This window comes from Python bivittatus, unplaced genomic scaffold (genome assembly GCF_059951505.1).
Source record: "Python bivittatus isolate LINGU-HERP-01145 unplaced genomic scaffold, Pbiv_v1 ctg000350_np1212, whole genome shotgun sequence".
In the NCBI taxonomy this organism is placed as follows: domain Eukaryota; kingdom Metazoa; phylum Chordata; class Lepidosauria; order Squamata; family Pythonidae; genus Python; species Python bivittatus.
This window is the reverse complement of record NW_028277074.1, coordinates 35,341,207-35,365,734: the sequence shown is the minus strand read 5'-3', so window position 1 is coordinate 35,365,734 and position 24,528 is coordinate 35,341,207. Positions and strand designations below refer to the sequence as shown.

Here is a 24,528-nt window from a genome sequence, read left to right as displayed (position 1 = left end):
GAATAGATTAACTTTGTATGTATGTGTGTGTGTGTGTGTGTAATCTATATCTAAAAATATACATAATTTTTATTGAAAGTTTTTACATAATTAAAAGATAAACAAGAACAAATGTATAAAAGTAGAAAAAGATAAAAGGTAAAAAAAGTGCTAGAAACAAAGAGAGAAAGAGGAAAAAGAGAGGTTAAAGAAGCAGCTTCCAATCTTCTGTACAGTAGTTATAAACGAACATTTATCATTTCTCCCCCTTTAGAACTACATTATATAGTCTCCTTCTTCCCTTATTCAACCTCTCTTAATCAGCAAACCCAGAAATCACCAGTTCATTTTTATCAATTTTCAGCAAAAAGTCCATAAAAAGTTTCCAGTCTTTCATAAAAGTACTTACTGTTTTGTCCCTAATCAGTTCAGTTTTGACATCTCTACAGGTTCTGCCATCTTCACAATCCATTCCTCCATTGTGGGTACTTCTGTATTTTTCCAACTTTGTAGACTTGCTGCAGTTACCATATATAAAACCAATTGTCCAGGAGTCCTTTCTAATTGTATATCTGTAAGTCCTAATTTTTTAAAAAATCTGGTTTCATCTTGAATAGATTAGCTTTGTTAAGGTATTATATGAAAAATATTATACTTGTCAGGTTTGACATAAACACTGGAATATGATGTGGAATGTTACTATATATATTTAACAGCATTTTAGACATATCCATGGTGGTAGCCTAAGCATTGATTTTAAGGAGATTGTAACATAATCCTACTATGTCTAGGAAAAAAAAGAATATAAATGTCTTTAAATGGTTTACTAATTTATCTAGATGAAGAATGGGCAAAAAAATAGTGTTTCAAGAGATTATGACTTTTTAAAAAAAATTAGATGGAAGATATTTAATTTTTACATATGTTCTTTTTTCAGTTCTTCTTGTATGCATCTATATTATATTAACAGTGAAGTTTAGATTTTCTTAAATATATTTTAGGAGCTTATATTAGTGGGTCAATACCAGTGACACTTTTATTTAAAAGGAAATAGGTACATGGTTTGTATACATGGAAATAATGTGACGACTTTACCCAAATTTTTATTCTTCATGTAGTGGTAGAAATTACTAATATCTAGCAACCTTAAAAACATTGAATAAGACACTGAGAAAGTATCTTATTCAGTGGAAAGATACTAGGACTGAAACTTTACATTTCATTTTGTATCTCTTCAAACTGAATGTATGGCTATTCTTCAAAATATGGATACAACATAGTAATGCTTCACATGCTCCCCTATGTTGTTGAAAGGATATAAAGATATATCTACTTGCCTTTCTTCCTATAATAATGAATGCCGTTATCATGTATGAGCAACTTGTGAAGAAATTCACTGTGTGCCACAACCTATCATGAAATCAGGATCCTTTCATGCAGTTGTCAACCATTCAAAGTATGGTGGGAGTGATGTGGATCTCCCTATAGAGTTTTCTTGAAATAGCCTTTCTTGAAGGCATAGGGAAAAAGCTGGTTGGAAAATTCAATTTAATTTTTAAACAATAAGAATGTTTCCTTGAATAATTGCATTACCTCATTCTCAGAATGCATCGAGGGCTCCAGAAATCATATCTGATTTGTAATCAATCTGCTGTTTTCTATCACCTATTTGTTCTATAAAATATATGTTGAAGAAGGAAAAAATAGCTGTGCAATACCTTTGGGCTAGTAATGGTAAAAGTCCGCTGTATAATATAAAGACAATGATATAAAAATTCAGAAATTTAAAATCCAGGGATCTGATGGGGTGGGGGAAATGTATTTACAGCTTAATGTACTATAGTATATTAAGTTTAGTTTGTAAGTCAAGGCTAGGTTGCTACACAAAACCTATACTGGATTAAATGGTTGATATTACATTCTAATAAATTTCCTTTTTTAGCCACAGGACCAAGTCTTCAGGCTGGCCTCCTCCTTCAGGAACCTGGACCTTGAACCAGGGATCTTCCTATGGATGGGAAATGATGGCAAACAGGGATGGGAGAGACTACTACATCAAGTAAGGTTGCCCACCGATTTGATGAATTTTGTGCGGAAACTGCTGTGGACAGCTCAAGCCCCAGCATGAATATGTGCTAGTCTTCCATTTACTCCCCAGTCTGGTTTTTTCACTGGGCCAAAGGTAGTATGTCCATTTGTCTGATATTAAGAGTGAGAAGTATATACATTTAATGATACACACCAGACATGTACCAAAGTAACACTAATATCAGTGTTTTTGGTTTTTTACTTTTTATTCTTGTCTATAACATAGCAAATGCTATTTGCATTCCATGGTTATTCTTTCATTTTCCATAACAGTAATGAAAGGGTTGTTTTTTATTTGCAGATTATTTCTTTCCTAAGGCTACCCCTTTTTAAACAGAATTAACAACGGTCTTCTGGCATCTCTTTCTAAGTATTCAGGAATGGCTTCAAATGAGATGGTGCAGACCTTGCTGCATTCAAGTATAAAGTAATAGATTACATTTTGGGATGGGGATTGGTGCTTATTTCCAAATAAATGTCTCTGATTTGAAGAACTAAGGTTTTAGAGTTATTGTCTGGGAAACAGTGAACTGCCAAGGCTCTTTCATTCAGCACTTTAATATAAAACAAATCTCTGCTAAAGCACAGAGATAAAAGCAGCAGAGAAAATAAGGGAGGTGATGGCCAGGATGGAATGAAAGGGAAAATGCATGTTACATCATCTCATTTTCAGGACTTCTGTTCTAGAAGGCTGCCTGAGTGATATGTATTCCTTTGTTCTTTTGTCATCTCAGGTTTGGCAAAAGCCAAAACATGCCAGTTGATAATCTCAGAAGTGAAACTATTTTTTCCCAGTGCTCATGTTCCTGTTCTACAAGAGCAAGTTCTTAGTTCTGGAACAAAATGACATGTATCATTAATATTTTTGTAACAATATGTGACCCATGTAATGTGAATGTGGAATGTGCTTTCAGTCTAAAGCAGTGTTTCTCAACCTTGGCAGCTTTCAGAGGGGTGGGCTCCAACTCCCAGAATTCACCGGTTGAGAAACACTGTTCTAAAGTATTTAGTTCCTTATCATAATGGATTGAAATTAATAATGCCTTGAATTGAGTTTCCTCATGAAATCCAAGGGTGTGGAGAGGGGAAAGGTAATTTCTAAGTAGTCACAACTTCCTCTTGAAGTCATCAAAAGATCGCCAGAGTTCAAAATCTTTCAGGATGGTCCTCCATAGAGGTCTGTAAAACAGTTGTTTTGAGTTTGAAATGGGTTGTTCTGACCTTATCAGAAGTGCTCTGATGCTGTTTGAATACTCTGCAAGTGTTTTAAGTGCAGAACAATTCAGTTTTTAATTCAATACAGGTATTCTGAGCATGAAAATGGGTCATTTCAATTTCAGAAATCATTTGAATGGTTGGAACATTTTCAGAAAACTTTCTTCTAGCTTTTGAACTTAGATCATTTTGAACTTGAAATGGAGCATGTCAAGCATGCATTAGAAATGTGTTCCATACTATTACTTAATGTCTGTACAAATCAACCTTAACTTGACTGGATGATTTGAGATTTGATTTGAGCTAGTTCATGATTTAAAATTGAGCTAATTTTAAAAAAGAAATTTGTAGAGGTTATAATGGAGGGGTATCAAAACCCTTGCAGTTGCTTTTTTTCTTTTGAAAATGTGCTGAAAATAGCAGAAATACAGGTAGTCCTCACTTAACAACCACTTGTTTAACAAGGGTTCAAAGTTATGATGGCCTTGGAAAAAGTGCTTTACAGCCTGTACTTGCACTTACGACCATTGCAAACCATTGCACCACTGCCATGGTCACATGATCACAATTTGCAACCTTTTTCACAATGATCATTAAGCGAATCACCACAGTTAAGCAAATCACTGTTAAGCGAATCATGTGGCCATTAAGTGAATCACATGGTCGTTAAGCAAATCATATGGTAGTTAAGTGAATTCTGGCAAAAAATGTCCATTGTGGAAACTGGATTTGCTTAATGACCACATATTTCGCTTAATGACTACTGTGATTCATTTAATGACTGCTGTAAAATGGGTCTGGTCACATGGTGACCCACTTAATGACCACCCCACTTAATGACCAATTTTCCAGTCTTTATTGCGGTTGTTAAGCGAGGACTACACTGTATAGTTAGTCCCTGTGTTAAGAACGCCTGGTTTAAGGATGACTCATAGTGAAGAATGGAGCCTGTTGTAACAAAATTTGAGTTAAATACAGAATGATTCAAGTTAAATACACAGTGGTTCAAGTTAATTACATAATACTATTTATATAGTATTATACAATAAAACTATTCTGGCTTACATACAAATTCAACTTAAGGACAGACTTTGGGAATGGAACTCATTCTTAAACTGGGGACTACCTATAATGTTTCTTTTAAAGAACATGAATCCTTCTGGGGACAGCGGGATATTTATAAGGGTTTCACTATGATAGTTTTTTAACATATTGACCCTTTTAAAGGATAAAGATCAGGAACAAGAGACAAATCAATTTCAGATTGTCCAACAAACAGCTTATATTGTACTGAACCAATATAGAAAATATATTATTTAAACCAAATATTATCCTTTTTCAAAAAATGTTTGAAAAGGAAACTCTTCCTCTTCTGGGGTGCTGGACTTGTTGTGACAAGGAAGAATCACTATTCGCTCTGGGACTTTGTGCTTTGCTGCCTCTGATTATTGATTTCATGGAATACCATGAGGATTGGCATTGCTGGTTGAGAAGTCCTGCCTTTCCTAGGAAGGACCTGCTCATCACTGGCTTTGGTGGGATGTCTGGTTAGCAGGGTACCTTGGCAAAGGTTGACATCTTCTAGACAGCGCGCAGAAGAAAGACCATTGGCCATTGGGGTGATGTAGTTTTGTTGCATTTGATCACTGGATTTTGTGGGGTGCCTTAACAGAACTGGATCTCATCATCATTGACAGGGCTTGCTTGTTCAGTGTTATATTGGCCAGGGATTTAAACCTGCCTAATGCAGAATTTGAAAATAATCTTTGATCCATCGCCACTACAAAACTAATCTCCTTGAATCCATATTCAGAATATTGAGAGTTGATCCCACTTGTGTTGGCAGGGCCAGCATGGATGTAACATTTCAGAAGCACAAGAGAAAGAAAAGGCTGTGGCTGACTATTAAAGCATGTGAGAATTTAAAAAGTGAATAAAACCAAAGGCAGTATTTGGCTTGCCACCCCAAAAGAGCCCTCATAGGTTGTGAAAGGCAGAGAGCTTAGCAAGGTCAGAGCATTCTGATTTCTCAATATTTTCCATGTATGGACATGAAGTTGCAGCATTGGATTTTGTCTGTAAAAACCCTCAATGCAGCCAAAAATAACTGAATCTGTAAAGTGCTTCAAAAGGCTATGAAGCACTTCAAAGCCACCTCATTCAATTTGTTGCTTTAAAGAGGTCCTTGCTTTGATTTGCAAATCTACTTTGATGGGGTGATTCAATTAAAGTTTTGTCAAATTGAAGCACCTCTTAAAAGCTTTGCATAGCCTTCTGTTCCATTACAGGGTATTTCTGCTAGATCAAGGTCCTCATATTCATAGAATCCCACTTGAAAGAAATCAGTGGATCCCAAAACTCCTGTATACAATGGTTTGTGATCAATATCTCTATAGTTCATATGAATCTGAATGCTGGATTAATTTTCTAGTCTTGCATGAAGAAGTACACAAAAGCTTCTATATAATGCTTCTTCTGTTCACTGCACTGAAATCCCCTTTGACAGAGTACATTGTATAGTAGATTTGCAGTATTTCCCAGTGACTGATTTATAATAAAGTAATTCACTTGTTTAGCTGCTTTTATGTTTCTGTATTTTGAGGAAACCATGCAACTACCCAAGTCTTATCTCAATGAATTTTGGTTTTGGTTTAGTTTCTTGCAAATGCAGCTTTCATAGTTTTAAGAGAGCAAGCATATCATTTATATTATTAATGACATGTCACAAGTAGGTGCTGTTCCCTAACAGCTAATAACACAAACAGTATTCAACACTGAGGGTCACAAACGTACTCATCAGTTTTTGTTTCAGATCAATAATGAACAAATCAGAAGGCCAAACCTGTAAACTCCCATTTATTTACATTTTCCATCATTCTATCTGTTCCCTGTTTCATATTTTCTGTAGGTTTCTTCCTAGTGTTAACCTAGTATTAACCTAATATTTTAAAGTGGTTTTGCTGCCATTGACTATTTTTGGGTTTGTTTAGATAATCATATATTTGTAAACACCAATTAAGAACTGTGATCCCAAATTGATAATTTTCTATGAGACTTGTTTACATAGGCAGGGAACATGACCTCGTTGGAAGTATGAATGTTACAGGTAGCCCTTGCCTAACTATGGTAATTGGTACCAGCAACTCAGTTGCTAAGCAACAAGGTCATAAAGTATGATGTCATGTGACTGCTTCGACTTATGATTACAGCTGCAGCACTTCCAGTTGCTGTTGTTAGGCAAATGTTTTGCAGTCGCAGCATCCCGCAGTCACATAACCATGATTTCCAACTTCCTGCCAGCTTCTGCATTGACTTCGCTTATCAGAATCTGGCAGTGAAGGTCACAAATGGCGACTACATGATGGTAGGATGCTGTGACCATCGTAATTGCAAGCTGGTTGCCAGGTGCCCAAATCGTGTTCATGTGACCACGTAACCACAGCCATAACTATGAGGAACAGTCATAAGTCCCCTATTTAGTACCATTGTAACTTGGAAAAAGCTGGTAGGATCAAAGCAAGATCCCTTTTTAAAAAATAGCTGGGAGCTGTCCATAATAAGTCATCATGTTATGAGAGATTCCTCAAACTACCTTGTAATATTTTCCAGTGGATACCAATCATTGAATGGTATACTGTAAATATGTGATGCAAGGAACTTTTTTTGAAGAATAAATATACGTCCTTGTCAGGTCTTCTATACATTCGGTCTTGTAAAGAAAAGTGGATGTAAGGGATTATAACCCTTAACTGATAATAAGGGAATAAGTGTATAACATGCAGAACATGAGCATGCAAATTTCTATTAAAGAGAGATGCCAGTTGAAGTTGCAGATGTAATCATCCTACAGTTTCATTGCTTCTGGATTCTTCTTACTTGAATAGCTTAAATGGACAGGGGGGCATTTGTGTTCTGAAATCACTGTAGGTAGCTTTGTCATCTGCTGAACAAATATGGTGCTGTCTGCTAAAGACACCATAGGCCAGGATTGCAGTTCTTCAAGTTTTGATCGATTTGCTTGCAGAGTCAAAGCAAAAGCAGTTTGCTGTCAGGCTACATTGTGAGAAGTTACACTGAATCACTTAAGCATCTGAGTGTGCTTTTCAAAAAGCTGGGGTTGTGCTTGTGAAATCATTATTTATCTGGGGGTTCAGGAAGAAAGGTATAGTTCTAAGAAGTTGAATTTAAAAAATGAATTATACTGTATATAGAACCTCCCAGTAGAGTGAAAAGCTATCAATCTGCCACTGATATTTTTTATCACCTTGGTAGCCATCACAATTCATTTTTTATCTTGTGTTGAAGGCCTAAAAACTAGGAAATGGATTCTGTGTGTTTGTAAAAACAGAGAGGAAGGATGATCCCTCTGTTCTAATGGCATTTATGCAAACAACAACAGTAATAATTGGAAGGAAGATGTGGGATTACTACATTAAGTAAATGGCTCCAGAATCTGTGTAGTGAGTTAAAAAAGTGAGAGGGGTGAAATGGTAACTCAAATGATTTTGAGGTAGATGGGTACCAGGAAGAAATTCAATATCTAACATAACTGAAAGATCAATGGCCCTTCTGGAAGCTGAAATATAAGGGGTACAACACTAAACTTCTCATTTGTCCTTGGACAGATGGATTTAATGATGATTCTAAGTAGGTGTGACATTTGGATAAAATCGTATTACTTTTTTTCTTGTGTTGTTTTTGGTTTTTAATACTTGTTTCATAGGACCTTTCTTTTTTTAAAAAAAAAATGCATTTGGTAGACATTTTGCACAAACCTGAATTATTTGTGTAAAATTTTGTGTGCACACTTGATGTTTGTGGCTGTATGTACATACACAATAAAAACTTAGACACACTAATTCACACACAATAAATCTTACACATTGCTTTTTCAATACTTTATGTACATATGACAATGCCTGTATATAATGTGTTTAAAAAGATGCACAGTGCCAACATCATTCACTCAAATAACATGTTTTACATAAAAATGAAGTATTCATTTATCTTAAGACCTTTTTGAAATATATTTAGAGAAATATTAAGCTAATCTTTTTATATTTTACTATAGCAAGAGAAAATTAGCATGGAGGGTGAGAAATGAGCAGGTTGTGAAAAGAGAAATTTCATGTGCTTTTAGCAGCAACTTAAAATGTATAGTTTTAAAGAAAAAGATACTGCCTTTTCCCACATAGCAACTTGCAGAGGTTGTAAGATTGAAAATCGAAGAATTCCTGACAAGTATGGCCACATATTCATATTTGGGAATTCCAATAGATCCACTTCTTATAAGTAAGGAGGCACCAGATGGGGAAAGCTGCATTGTTGTGCTTCTCTGAGATCTGTGGGAGACAGAGTGAGGGAAAATATAGGTATGTCATAATCTTCAACTTTGGATACTACTAGTCTGGAGGAAGAACATCCTGTTGGATGTTATCATTTTGTGGATGGAATCTCCTTGTATGCATTTAAATGTGCTCCTGCCATCATGGCCAGGGTGAGGTGTATTGAAATTGTCATTAGCAACATCTGAATTTGTCAGCGATTTAGAGCTGAAGATGCTTTTTCTTTTTAGAGTAACTAAAGTTCTTATTTATCACAGAAGACCTTTGCTGTATAAAAAGCAATTCAAATTTAAATATTGGCAGAGTCAGCTCTACAATAGATAGAATTTTGCATGGGTTTTGTTTTGCTACCCTAGAATCTTAAACGAATAATACTTTGTTTCTCAGAAAATGTATTTCTATGAACATTCCTTTGCAAGGATGTGATTATTTGAATATAAGATAATTACAAAGTACACTTGAAGCAATGGCTTTGTGCAGTATGATGCTCACGACAGTGCAAGCTTTGAAAAATTGCTTTGGCATAAGACACACTATAAATAGGAGTTGCTAAATGCACAGTGTTATACTATGATGGATGACTGCTCTGCCAAAAAGCCATTTTACCACCATTGGAAGGCAGTTGCAAAAATGCCATTCCTCATTTATTTACGGGAAGAAATTGTCAAGTAAAAACCCCTAACAATTCTCTTTTGTAAAAAAAATGTGCACACACCTGCAACCTTATTAAACTAAAAGCAGCAAAGAGCTATAGATATATAGGCAAGAAGTTCCATGTATCAGCAATATTTTACTGGCATTTAGGAAATTTACACAATTATAGAAATAACAGATTAGTTAGCTTACCCAGCTTTGCACATTGGCCTCTTCAGCCTGTGTCCAGAAAAGATAAGTGCTGACCTATGGGTTCTGGCCAACATTTTAACTATAGTGAATATGTTTTAAAGTCAAGTCAAGTCAAATCTTTATCGCAGTCATAGACCAGAATAAGGTACAATCAAGAAAAATTATAGCCCTTTCAACAGTAACACTAAGCTTATGGGAGATATTCAAGATAACTAAAAACTAGGATTGCTAACATTGCATTAAAATGTTAAATTTTCTCTATAAAATTAATACTATTAACTAAAAAGGAGAGGGCCTCTAAAGGTCACAAAAAATATATAAAAGTAAAGAGAAGTTTTAAAAGCGGGATTTTCAGTTTACTCATGCCCTGTTCCTTAGTGATCTGTCTATTGATCTTAATTGTTACCAAGCAGAATCTGACAGCATTATTTGTAATAAATGTTTCCTTATCTGAGAGGAGAAAATCAAGAAGAAAACTTTCATTATGGTGTATAAAATGTGTCAATAAAGTAAGAATAAAACTTTCGACCACGCTGGTAAAAAGAGCAGTGTAAAATTACATATGTGATGGTTTCAGTAGTTTTTGTGCTGCACGGACAGGTTCTCAAACAGATGGGACTTTAGGGAATCTCCCATTAAGAACAGAGGGGGGGGGGTAAAATATCAAGCCTGAGAGAGGATCTTTGTTTGGCAGGAGAGACTAAAGTAGTTAGGTATCTGCCCATTTCCCATCTGGAATAAGTTGTATAAGCTCTAAAGTGGCTGGGATACGGCTGAGCTCTATCTAGGACCCTTTCTCTAATGATTCTTTTGGCCTGAATGTATTCCAAAAGAAGTAGTTGCTCAGGTGGCAAGCCAGCATTGGTAAGTTTCCCCAGAATTGCTTGTTATCCATAGACTGAAATTGGTCTGCCAGGACTAGTGACATCAGTCTTGATGGGAAAAAGTGGGATTTGAGCCAATAGGTGTATATTTACAGCCATGCTCAAGCTGCGCCCTGTGGCATTTCATATGGACATGCCCAACAGCTTCCTTTCTCTTCCTGCAACCCTGATTGAACCCACTCAGGAAGGAAGGAAGGAATTATTGAAGAAAACTGCTGATTGCCTAATCCTCATAAGCAAGAATACCATGGTTGATGATCCTGAATGCTGCTGAGAGATCTAGTAAGACAAGGAAGTGTGCATTCCCCCTATCTAATTTCTGCCACACAGTGACCAATGTGATTTTGCTTCCATGCCAGACCTAACCCAAACTGGAAGGAACCCTCCAGGGCCTTTTGCAATGGCTGTCCTACAACTTCCTTCACAATATTGTCCCCAAAGTAAAAATTGAAGATGGACTTGCCTGTACATGTATATGCTTTATTTAAAATGATGAACTTTGAATTCCAAGTCCCAATCAGACATTCAAACTAAAATTGCCCACCCAAGATCTGAAGTGGTTCAACAAGATACCTGTTCCCTGCTGGGAATGCCTGTTTCTCCCAGAACAGCAGCACAATCTATATTAAACCAATATAAAAAATTATAGCACTCGGAGGGCTATGAGGTTCTTCCAATTAATGAAGTACAAGCCGTTGGCCAAGACATCAAAAATAAAGGAGCAATGAATGCCAATGGTAGCAAAATATTGTTGGGTGGGATGCCAAAAAAACTTGAAAAGAATTGCATTCAGAATCCTTAACAGGTGCCATGTTAAAATAGTTTTCTTGCTTAGCTTTGAAGATACTGCTGCACATCATGATTTCAGCAATAAACAATGAAATCTGAAAAATGCAGCCACAATCACAAATCCTTCCCTCTGATGTTATTTCTTTTAACTCTTTTATAAAGGAATCTATTCATTTTATCGTTACAGCGAAGTAAGATGGATACTGCTTTGCTGTTGTGTGTGTGTTCTCCGTGTAGTCCAGAATTGAGAATTATTTAATTTAACAGACAGTAGAGGCATGTAGTTCAGCTGTAACCTGTTTTCTCCTTTATATATAAAGGAATGGGGATGAATGGCTAATTTTGCTGCAGAGAAGTTGCCTGCTATGAATCATAAATACTCCTTTAACTTTGTGCTTCTAACAGTCTGATCAAAACATTGCTGCACTCTCTTATACTGACAGAAAGGATTAATTGTACTTCTTTCTGCTTTTCTCCTTGCCTCGCTCCTCTGAGCCCCAGGCAGGGGGCATAAGCATTTGCATCATGATTTAAAAAGCAAATTAAGTACTTTCAGCAGGGCTGGCACAATTCTTGTTTTACTGAGGATTACACTGGCATTGTTGAAATGGCCAGAAGGATTAGGGAAGAAAGAGTTTGGAAGAGAAACAGAACAGAAGCAGCTTGGGAGTACCAACTGAATGTACATAACACTTCAGTTCACTGTAGCATACTCAGGTGACTGGGGAAAACATGTATATTTAGCTGTGTCTGAATTTCATAAGGCATTTCCGATTTTGGTGTGTATCTGAACTCACTTATCTGAGTCATGGATCTGTGAACAGAAAGTGATAACATGCTGACCCATATCCAAGAAGAATACCACAGTGCCTCATTTTGTCTTTCATGTTCATTTGTACAATTGCAAAATATATAACCTTTGTTTAAAAGAAAAGAAAAAGAAACAAGACCCTAAATATGAATGCTAACTTGCATCAATTGGATTTGGGTATGTAGCATGATACCAATGGGGATTTGCATCTAGACCTTGCTAATATATGACTGCTTTGCTAATGTACATAATATGTGACCATTTGGACTTCAGTGGGACATAAATTTAAGAAAGAAAGAAAATGACAGAATAGAAATTCATTGAAACCAATGACATGTTAATCTAACTCGCTCCATTTATTTCTTTGGATCTTCTCTAGGTGTGATTAAGACCGGATCCAGTCTAGTGAATTGAAATGCATTGTCCTAATGAACTATAATTATAGAAATAATAAATTTATATCACTGGAATTCTAAAAACCAGCTTTGGCCATAAGAACATCATGACATTTTTATCTATGTAGCCATTTATACAAAGTCCAGCAAGCTATTTTTGCATGCATGGCTATGTTCATTTGCATATATTTTGTATTCTTCATGAAGATGTAAAGCTGAAGGTCAGATATAACCCTCACAGTCATTTTATGTTCTCTGTATCAACAAAAAAGAGAGTTAAGGAGGACTACTTCCCTACCGTTTAATTTCTGCATAAATGACTTTGTAGGTTTCAAATGTAGACTTTCACCCTTTGAAGCCAAGAGAGAAATTAGGTGGTTTTTCATATTTCTAGTAGTAGGACATCTCATGCCTCCTTTACTGTTCCAAGTATTCAAAGGACTGCATTGGCCATTCTTAAATTCTTGCAACAGAGGGAAATAGTGGTATACCTATTGCCCTCATATTATTTAAAGCAAAAACACTAGCACAGCTGGTGCACAGCTGGATCCATATCACAACTTTGGCTTACTGGAACCAATCTAATCCAAATTGTTAAAAGCTGAATTCTGAGTCCTCCTGCGTGTCATAAATGCCGATCTGCATCTAGAGACTGATGTGGTGAAAGTGTCTAACCCCTCTATCTTTGGAGGACAAATTGCAGTCTGATTGGAAGTGAGCCCTAGTGATGAAATTAGGTTCTGTGAAGGAATGGTTGGATGAAGGCTGCGCTCGAGGAGATAAGCATTCCCTTAGCCCTCAACAGGAGCGTGGGAAGTTTAAGAAGATGAGACTAGCACCACCCTAAGGAATTCACGGTGTTTTGGCTTGCTGGCTTGGGAAGTTAGGTTCAGTCTGGAGAGATTCTGTCTTGAGGTGGAAGCTAATAAATGCAACAGAACTGTATCTGCGCTGTCTCGGGGAGTTCTTTGGGCTGAACCTGACAGGTTCCATAGGACTTTCTTCCTCCAATTTCCTTGAGATTTGATCAGGCCAGCTGTTGGATATAGAGCATCAGGATGATTTAAACAGGGCTCCAAATCTCCCTATTACTGACAGCCAGCAGTATACAATAGCTCCTGCAGCATATCTTATGGAATTAGTAGTAGACAAACATAGAAGAGCCTTTACTCTTGCATGGTTCAATGCCCTTCCTTTAGCTGTTCTGGAGGGAAGTGGTAGGAAGATATTCTTCCTGGAATGTTAGTGTCTCTACTAGTTTGGAGAAGTTGGATCTGTTAAATCATAGAATCATAGAACCATGGAGTTGTCAATCTTCCAAGATAGAAGACTAGGAATTCAATGTCATTTAGGTCAATGCTACTTTCATTGTAAAGCTATAATTACAGAAGCTTGCAAGTCTGAATGTACTTTTCCCCTCCCTCCATTTATGTTCCTGAGAACTAGGGAGGCGCTTGTCTGAGATGTTTACTCAGGTTATATTACTGCCCTGCACTCATCTGTCTTTTATCTGACTGTTGTCTTGGTAGTGGCTTTTCCTCCTGTCCCTCAAGGCCATTCCCTCTTTTCTCTACAGGAGTTGGAAGGGACTACCAGGATGTTCTAGAGTTTTACTTATTTGTTCATTTATTGAACTTATAGGTCACCCCATTCCAGACAACTCCAAGTGGCCTTACAAAACTAAAACAGCAAAAGGCTATCCATTCAGGGAGTAAAAAAAAAACCCTGTTCAAACTCTTGAAGCCCATCTATCATTGAACCCAAGGCCTGTGGGAAAAGCTAGAGTTTAAAGATAGACAAAACAATGCAAATCTCAAGGGAGGATATTGTTCATCATTCTTTCAGGAAGTTTTCCTTATATGTAAACAAACTTTAGATAACTGAAATTTACACCCATCATTTCTGATCTTAGTTTTTGTGGCAGTGGAAAAAGGGTGCCCAGATTCCTGACCATCTGGGCACCCTTTTTTACACCTAAACACTCCCTTCAGTCTTTTTTTTTTCTTCTGATTGAATATCCTAAGTTCCATCAGCTATCCTCATAGAGCATGTCCTCACGTCCCTTGTATAATATCTTTGTTACCTTCTTTGCACCTCTTCTGACCTGTCAATATCCTGTAATGGGATGTCCATTGACAGAATGATTCTTCTGCAGTGCAGCCCAGAACAGTGTTAGTTCTTTCAGCAGCAGTCTCATAGTGCTGGTCAGCTTGTAGTCAGTGACCTCACCCAAGTCCTTCTCCAATGTACGACTTCAAACCATAAGTTCCCCATCCTGTAATTGTGTCCTATATATTTTCTCCCTTTTTCCCTCACATTTTCCCTATAAGGGCATCTTGTTCTTTTCAGCCTAGTCTTCTAACCTTTCCAGATAAGATTGCAATCTCATTCTGTCATCCTAAGCATTGAACAGACACGAATTTGATAAACAGCTTATCAATTCCATTATGCAGGTCATTAATAAAAATGTTGACTAATAGTAACCCCAAGGCAAATCCCTGCAGAATTTGCTGGTTACTGCTCTCCAACTTGGTGTACAGCCATTAATGCTGACTCTCTGAGTGTACTTAGCCAGCCAGATGTGGACTCAACCTTAATGTAGTGCCATCTGAACCATATTGTTTAACAGTTTGTAAGTGAGAATGTCATGTGTAACCTTGTCAAAAGCTTTACCAAGAATAAGATAAATTGTATCTATAGCATTCCCTTTGTCCACTAAAGTAGTGTCCTTATCAAAGAAGGGGATGAGATTTGTCTCACATGACCTATTTTTGACAAAGCAGGCTGGATTCTTAGCAATCCCAACAGGGTCTTCAAGATGCTTATAGACGGCCTGCTTTATTATCTGCTCTAACATTTTTCCAGGTATCAGTGTTAGGCTTATGATCAAAAATTCCTTTTCCTTTCTAGAAGAGAGAGACTATATTTGTTCTTCAGTCCTCCTTCAGTGTTCATTCTTAGAAACATTTCCTCAAAAGATTTCAGGTTGGTTATTCACAGTAATCCCTCTACTACATATAAAGTTGCGGTGTTTCTGAGGCACCATGTAAAATCCACCAGGAATTGACCACCGATAAGAACCAGTAAAACAGAGGGAGACTATGCCCATTCTTTATGTCTGTGTACCATTATCTAAGTTATCTAAGTTTTATTTTTTATTAAATTATTCATTAAATTAAGTCTTTCCTATATCATGGATGATACTAATCTTAATCTTAATTATGGTTTTCAGATTTATTATGTCCATTGTTTTGTGTTAGTAATGCTACAGTTTAATTATATCCTCTATATTACAGCTTAGATAGCTCCTATCCAGTTTTTTTAAATTGTTACCTATTATATTTTAATATCCTGTTCCATCAACAGAAATTGGTTCTAGAGATAGAAGCACAATGCAAAGTTTGCTTACCCTTTAATAGACTGTTCCTTTTCTGCACAATAGGGGAACACTGGCCTATCTTGCTGAAGTTGCTTGAGTCCAGGCACAAAAAAGAGTGAAAGCTTTATTGCAGTGCCATTTATTATGGATTTTCAGTTGACAGCAATCTAAGTCTCTAAATTGGAATCTTATTTTTCCTGTTCCTGTAATCATGAGTATTGTATAGATTAGTGAGTAAACATGTTTAGGATTGCAGCCACTTATTTGTATTGCCACAAAACTGTTAGATCACTCTGATTCTTTGTTTCTAGTGCGAATTTCCATTTAAATCCAAACTGGATTTCAGAAGAATATCTTTGTCCTAGAAATTAACTGTGTCTAAGCTTTTAATATGCATATTTTTTTTCTTCCTTAATATATTATGCTTGTTAACTTTTCTGGTGGATTGACTGGGACCTTGGGAAGGAAAAATACACAACAGCATTTGAAAGCATGCAAGGCTTACTATCTCGATCTAGACTGTACTGTAGCAAAAATATTACTATAATTCTTCTTAAAATAAAACCTTAGTGAAGGAATTAATAAGAAGAGTTCATTCCAGATATTTTTAGTCCTTTTAAAATTATTTCTACATTTTATTTTTTCTTCAATGGTAAAATTTAAAAAAAAGACTATAACACCAACAGGAAAAAAAAATAATGATTATGCAGTGAAAAAATAAAAGCTAGATATATTACAGCAATTAAAATAAGCTAAACATGATTTTAAAACTCCAATTAATGGGAAAAAATAGAAAAAGATCAATATAATAAGGATGATTAAAAAATTAATTCAAACTTATCATTAAATCTAGACCAAATATTATTATTATTAATAATAATAGTGATACTTGATTAAGCTTGTGTGCCACCCAAATCTGAACAACATAGAAACATACTGCTTCATCTTCTCATTTTTAGAATATAAAGACTTTTGAAAAATAGATAACAAACTCATATTGTGGATCCATTCCTTTACATCAGTAGTAGTTTATTTCCGGTTATGTGAAATTATACTGTTTGCCATGGTCAACAGATCTAAATCTTTGTATGAGGTGATAAATTCCATGTTTTAGAAATATACTTCAATATCACATGAAAATCCTTAACTATAATATCTATTCCCAGAATTGCATTAACATAGATAGTAATTTGAAACCAAAATAAGATTACAGCTGGACAAAACCAGATCATATGAGTTAAAGAACTTTCAAATTTCTTACAAATAAAAATCTGACATCCATCCCTTTTTAAACATTCTTTAAAAGGCCTATTATATATTTGTAGTCCATTTTGCCTTAGTTATTCTGTGTCTGGTTAACTGTATTTCACAGTTTCAACAGAGTTTACTGATGCATGTTTAAGAAATTAAAAAGGCTTTTAGTTTAGTTCGCTTTTCTGGCACAAGTTATTGATAATATGACAACACACACACAAGTAATAATGTGGAAGAAACAAGTTGTAGTACATGGGATCAAGAATAGGAGGTCCCCATTTTAAGAACGAGTTCCGTTCCCAAGGTCTGTCCTTAAGTCGAATTTGTATGTACAGACAATACAGTTAGCTAATAGTGCAGCTGAAGGATGTTTGAGAAAAAATAGTTTGCAGAACTTCTAATTAATACTGTTCAACATTCCCAATTATACTTTATTTATCAAAGTAAAAATGAATATTTGAACTTTGAACTTTAATTTAAATGAATTCATTTGCAGAACATTTAATGCAGACATTCCCTCACCTGGTAATCTGAATTAGGTCAAAAAGATAATAAGTAAAAAAAAAAGAACAATTCAGAGACAATTTAATTTAGTTTTATTGATTTACAGTCAGACCAAACCAACTGCTGCCCCTGTCCCCCCAAAGAACAATTGTACAATTAATCAAGGTTATACACTAAAAGAATAAGTAGCTACACTTATTATTTTCAAAACTAAACTGTTAAATGTCAGTCTTAGTGAACAGATAATTGAGATCTCTGGTTGATCTCCAAATTCTGGTCAATTCATGTTTGAGAAATGAATTTGCATTATAACCCAGATAGCTCGCTCGCTCGCTCGCTCTCTCTCTCTCTCTTAAAATTACACAGTCTTTAATTCTAAGTATTGTTGTTATTCCCCGTTCCCTCAGTATTTTCAGCTATAAGCAATATTTATTTGCTTATATTTGTAGATTTGTTTCTATTTTCTTCTCTCTTGGTATGTGGATTTATACATGTAATAGCCTTTGGCATGTTTGTGTATGATAATCTTTCTTTTTTTTAATTACATTTCTGCCATATGCTCATCCAGATGGCTCCTACTTATATGGCACTATAACATGACATTACTTTAGAGGATTTAATCACTGATGGAGAACTTATAGACAAATAGAATTTATATTTAGTTGTAAAATAAGGCATACTTACACATACATACACTTACATACACCTTTGTGAGAAAATGGTTCTAATTAGTTGATGTGACTAAATACAATAGTCCAGCTCTCATCTGTTAATATTGCTTTTCCTAGCCTGATGTCCTCCACCCATAGATTATTTGTTTGACTGATTTGTATCCTGTCTTTTGTTCAGGAGCTCAAGTATACATAGCACTGCTTTCTCTCCTTTTTCTCCACAACAGCCCTGGGTGGGAGGTTGGGTTAAGAGCGAATAACTAAGTCACCTAGTGAGTTTATCTAGCTGAGAGTAGACTTGAACTTAAGTCTTCCAGTGCCAATCTAACACCTTAACCAACACTTTATGGGGACCAATGTGTAGCACATCTAGAGAATATTAGTATGGGGAAAGCTGTATTTGAATGCTCATAGTAAGAATTAACTGTGGAACCAAGGATAGGATCAGAAGGCTTACAATTCTGGACTTGTCAATATCTAGCTTATTTATTGCTTGCTTAGGAGACCAGATACAGTGGTACCTCGGGTTACGAATGCCTCTGCTTACGAACTTTTCGGGTTGCGACCAGCTCCGGCCGCAAAAATTTACCTTGGTTTGCAAACTCCGCCTCGGGGTACGAACCGGATCCGCGGCCATTTTCCGCCGTGACACGTGGTCCATGGCCATTTTCCGCCCGTGCCACATGGTCCGCGGCCATTTTTCTGCCCGTGCCACGTGGTCCGCGGCCATTTTCCGCCCATGCCACATGGTCTGCAGCCATTTTTCCACCCGTGCCACATGGTCCGCGGCCGTTTTTCTGCCCTGCCATGTGGTCCGCGGCCGTTTTTCCTCCCTTGACGCGTGGTCCACAGACGCCAGAACGGATTAACGGTAATTACATTGAACCTTATGGGAAAATTTGCTTCGGGTTGCGAACAAATCGGGTTGCGACCAGAGTCATGGAACGGATTAAATTCGTAACCCGAGGTATTGCCTAAATTTATGTTGTATTTTGACAGTTTCATTTTGAAATGTTACATATTTGCAGTAGGATACTGAGGTGGTATCTTTTACCTATTTATTTTGTTTACTGTATTTAATCTCTGTCTCGGTAATCCACCCAGAAATTTTATTGTATATATGTTAACAAAGGAAAAATAGACCTGAGTTTATAATAATAATAAAAGTACTGAGTTTCTTAGTGAAAAAGAATATAAATGTATGTTAAAAATGCAGAACTCATGTACCTAAATTTTAGAAATGAATGTCATTTTAAACTATTTGAACTGAGTGTAGTTCATTTATTTTTTAAAAAATCCTTAAAATTGTTCTATTTTAGATTTTAAAATCTCTATTGTTTTCCTTTGTATCAAGTATGTTTTTCCTTACAAGTTCAAAGATTGTAAAATGTACTTTTTTGATTGCTGGCTGCCATTTTATCATTGTGCAGCTTAATCTTTAGTTAGTGCAGTAAACAGACAATAAATGGATTCCTAAATTACTTTATCATCCTGGTTGTAATCATTTGCTGGGAAGTTTTTAGCTGACTTTGAAAAATATATCAATACTATTTAAACAGTAAGAATGTATTTTTATCATTAAAACTGTAGTCCTCAGCATATTTAGTAGGATATAAAATTGATTAAATTCAGTGACATTTACTTTTGAGTAAATATGAATATACAGTTGCAAATCCACTAAGACACATATTTATTTCATTGGAATTGGTGCAAAAGAACTTCATAATGGATTGTACTCAAACTTTTATAGATTTTTAGAAGGATTAACCAGTGTCTGTGAGAGGGTAATAGTTTAGATACAGTGGACAAGTATTCTGTCCTTTTTAATTAAGTATTACAACATTCAGTGTAGTTATTTATGTATGAATGTGGGTGTATAATTTTACATCAGTAATTTTCATTATATCGTATTACATTTCCCTGATAAATGACAAACTTTCTTCAGCTAAATTATCTCTTGTTTCCCAAACCTTAAGGATTATGGAGCAGTTATATAAAGTATCTATGGATAGTATACAAAGTTGCCTCATTCTTTTTACAAGTAACCCAAGGTCTATTTTCAGGGCTATTTAAGGAATTTAGGGGCCCAGTGCAACACCAACTTTGGAAGCTCTCCCCTCAAGTCTAGAATGCAAACTGAGATATTAAAACTATGTATCAGAATGGAAGACCTGTAGTATCTGAACTAAAAATTAAAGTTGTATCTTTAAAGAATATATTGGCGATAAAAGTCACCATGCTGTAAAATCCTACTTAAGAGAATAATCTGTTCGGACCAATATACCTGTAGTTACCACAGAGTCATGTGGACCAGATGCCCTGAAAATCCCCTCAGCATGATTTACTTATTAGTTGTATTATTGAATGGATAGACCAGGTTGCTCAAAAACCCCATCACCTCAATATGCTGATCAGCTCATTGGTGTTTACAGGCGGAGGTGAAAAATTAAAGGAGTTTACACCTGTTTTGCATATGAGTCATAATGTATACATATATATAAGTCTAGCACCTGACCCAATATAGCAATGAACAATGTACAAGTGTATTAGCAGGCTGACAGAGATGGTGCAGAGGTTCCCCAGCACAGGGCAGACTTTGTCTGTGGGCTTGGGCAGTAGGAGCAGCAGCACATCTATGGCTACTTCTGTCATCCATATACCCTTTTAGCCAACTCAGATTCTACTCAAGTGTCAACAAATCTCAGCACAGTCATGAACATTTCTGTGGCCCTGGCCCATCCTCACCTACTTCATAGGGCTGTTTCAGAAAGAAAGTAGCCAGCCTGGCACAGAAACTAGAACCAGACACATGGCACTGGGAAGGAGAGAGACCAGTGCTCTGCCATCCAGGAGGGCAAGGAAGAGCCCTGGTGGGTGAGCTCTTCAGAGAACAGAGCAGCTCCTTCCCTGAGTTGAAATCCTAGTGGGTTGGACCTGGCTGTCAGAGGCTGTGCCTAGAGGGTATCTTTGGTCCTGCAACCTGGGAAGGGATTGTCCAAGTTCACTAGGATTTGCTGAGAGATATCTCTACTACTGCTTCCTGACCCTGCCCCCCTTTCTAGAATTGCTTGCTTTCTCTGCACTAATAGCTGCGGAGGAGAGGTGATGCCTGCCTCACCTCGTTGGTCATGCTGTCCTTCCTACTGCAGCTAGAGTGGGTGAAAGAAACCATCTGGAGCAAAGTATACAGGTGATAAGTGGCAGATAAAATGAAAGAGGCTGGACTGGTGGACTAAATGGGGGGGGGGGAGGCACAAATAGTAAATCTCTCAGTCATCATTGTGCCATGAATTCTGCTAGTGATCTATTGATCCTGACTGCTTGCACAGGCTGAAGCCAATTAGCCAGGCAAAGCAGGAGCAAGTGCAACGCCTCTCATATTTCATCCCTAGTTTGACAACTCTTGTTTGAATGTATTCATCCACCCAACCAAATTCTGGCTTAAGAAATGAAATTTAATCTTACTTTTACCAACACCAACTAATCCGAACATATTTTGTGTGCCAAGTAGAAGTGTCTACCTATCTTTAATTGCAGAATAACTTTATAGCACCAACACCACAACATCTTGGGAGCACATTGAATGGCCCTTTCTATATAATGTAAATACTAGACTGTAGGATGAACTTAACTCGTTAATATGAGTATCATACCGGTTTAATAAAAATACCTATGGTATTTTATAAAGTATTTCTAGTGCTTTATATAGACATGGCCTTATATTTCTCCTTTCTTGAAGATAGTTATTTAAAAACAAAACAAAATATTTATGTTTATGTTTGTAGCCTTCCTAGATGTAAAAATGCCTATCTTCTTTTCCCTTAGTCACATGATACAGTCTGCTCCTTTTGATGATCCTCGAATAGACAGTTGCCAAATCACACCTCCAGCACCTCGGAAAGTAGAAATGAGAAGAGACCCAGTTTTGGGATTTGGTTTTGTGGCTGGCAGTGAAAAACCTGTTGTTGTGCGCTCAGTAACACCAGGTATGATTCCTACGTTGTAGTTTCAGCTAAAAAGAGAACTAATCTAACAATATATTGGTTCCTACTTCATGATGGCTGTTCTGCTGATAGATTTCCATAAGTTAGTGTGTTCCAGCCTTGTATTCTCCAGGTGTGTTTGGACTAGAATTCCCAAAGTCTATGGCAACAGTGCCTGGAAACTCTAGCCAAATACATTTGGAAGACAGTAGACTGGAGAAGGTTGCCATTCATTATTCTATATTGTTTTGCTACACGAAGAAGACAATACTATAATACAGACTCTGTACTCAAAATCCTTTAGTTTGAGCTACACCTATAGCTTAGTAAGCTATAGTACTAACAGTGAAGAAGAATACAAGCAAACTTCTTCTCCCAGAACCTTCCCACATGGATCTAGAGTTTGCTTGACTTCATCTAGTTTCTTCTTGCATCGTTGTAGTATTGAGGGCCTCTGTAGCCACTCATCAGCACATCCCAATGAGTGCTTCTAAAGACCAAAGAGCAAAACCACAAGTAAAGCCACACTCATTGTTGGTTCCAATTGATTTTTAATTTGATTTTACAAATACGCACAGAGATGCATTACATGTGCATGTCTCAATACAGAAAAATGTTCTTAGCACCTCCAGTGTTACAGTATATAATGACTAAGTCATATCTGCATAACAAATCATTATACAATGAAGTATAATCTGTGCTTTTATTTCCAGGTGGTCCTTCAGAAGGAAAACTCATACCAGGAGACCAAATCATAATGATTAATGATGAGCCAGTTAATACTGCCCCAAGGGAGAGAGTCATCGACCTTGTCAGGTAGTGGTTGCCTTCTTCTTATTTTATTATAGACATTGCCTTGGTTACCTTACAGCAGTGGCTCCAAGGTTTACAAAATCATCACTGAATCCAGTGTAAAATTGGATAGCCAATTATTACACTGTGGTGTAGTTATTTAGGGTTGGTTGAGAAGAAATATGCTTATGTTTATGACTGAGAGCAATAAGATAGAATGCCAAAAAATGTTTTTGTAACTACAGTGGACAGAAACAAGAAATATTATTACCCACGCTTTAAATATGTATTTCTTCTTTTCTCTATAACCAGTGTGGCAAATAGAAATTTTATATAGTTTAGTAGATGGTGGATGATTCTGGCAAAACTGAAAGATGTCATCTTGAACAAATTATTAGTGAGAAATCTGATAGGTGAAACTGAGAGCTGTTTATATGGGTTTCTGTATCAGGATTATCTTTGAAAGGGCATCATAGCAATTGAGAATAAATAGAATGGGCGTATATTTTTGTAGAGAAGACTACATGGCTATAAGGAAAGTTTTGTAGTGTATGGGATTCCTACTTTATTCCATTATGACTTTTTCACTTTCACCTGCATCCATAATAACTAGAAACATGAAGTTTATTGAATGAAAATAAAATAAAATATTCTCAGGAGTCAGACTTATTTCCTGTACCAGATTCTTCTTTTGCTACAGTAAAATAGAGTATATGCTAGTTTATATCCTGGTTTTTGATAGGGTGATTCAGGTTATAATGGTAGCTTGTTGAAGAAACTCCATTTTCTTAGACTCATTAATTACCTGTAAATTTTCAAGATTAATTCTTCTTGTATTTCTCTGTTACCAATTTAGCCAGGCAATTGTAAGTGGATCCTGTAAGTAATGTCAAATTCTAAGGAGAAAACTCCAGTGCTAGTTTAATTTTTTTCTTTCTCAATAATTAAAACGAATCCAATAAAATTGCCATGATAAAAATAATTCACTGTGCCATTAAGGCAAAGTATTGATTATCTACAGCAAATTAACCCTGTAATCTGTATGTCTGACTGTCTGTTTCTCTCACTCTGTCTGGTTTGTATGCTTGCACTTAGAAATCATGCTTATTTTATCATGCATAAAATCCATCCTTTTCTAAAGTTTTCTGTTTCAGTTTTAAAATTTCAGGATTTGGGTTTCCTGTACAAAATCATTAAACTAACAATAAAGAAAAAATATGTCAGTTCTTCTCTAATTTTTCATCCCATACATATCCATTGAATATATAATTCATAGTAACTTTTAAAATTAAAAAGTGAAATAAATATAAACATTAATATCTGTTCATTGACCATGCAGAATGTTGCAAGGAAGAGAAGAGTAACCTACCTCATCATCCCGGCTTCACACTGGTCTGATTTTTTCAGATTTATCTTCATAGGTAGAAATATGTTTGAGAGGGCTACATTTAGAGTAGTGGGGAGCTCTGGGGAAAAATAACTTGCTAGGAGTCCTGCCAATAAAACTTCAGTGTTAAATTACTTATTTTTGGTATGTACTGGTGATATTATATAACACTATGATGTCGGCCAGTTACACATCTGTTTTACCTA

The 24,528-nt window shown here is 36.2% G+C and overlaps 1 protein-coding gene across 1 annotated transcript in view; it reads left to right on the top strand.

Annotated features, from left to right (window-relative positions):
* The first annotated feature begins 1,930 nt into the window (after positions 1–1,930).
* Positions 1,931–24,528, top strand: part of FRMPD4 (FERM and PDZ domain containing 4) — an 83,529-nt gene continuing 60,931 nt past the window's right edge. The window contains exons 1-3 of the mRNA XM_088144459.1: positions 1,931–2,038; positions 21,986–22,146; positions 22,857–22,959. Of these exons, the coding sequence (XP_088000585.1) occupies positions 2,001–2,038; positions 21,986–22,146; positions 22,857–22,959 (302 nt within the window). The 5' untranslated portion in view covers positions 1,931–2,000. The remainder of the gene's footprint in view (positions 2,039–21,985; positions 22,147–22,856; positions 22,960–24,528) is intronic.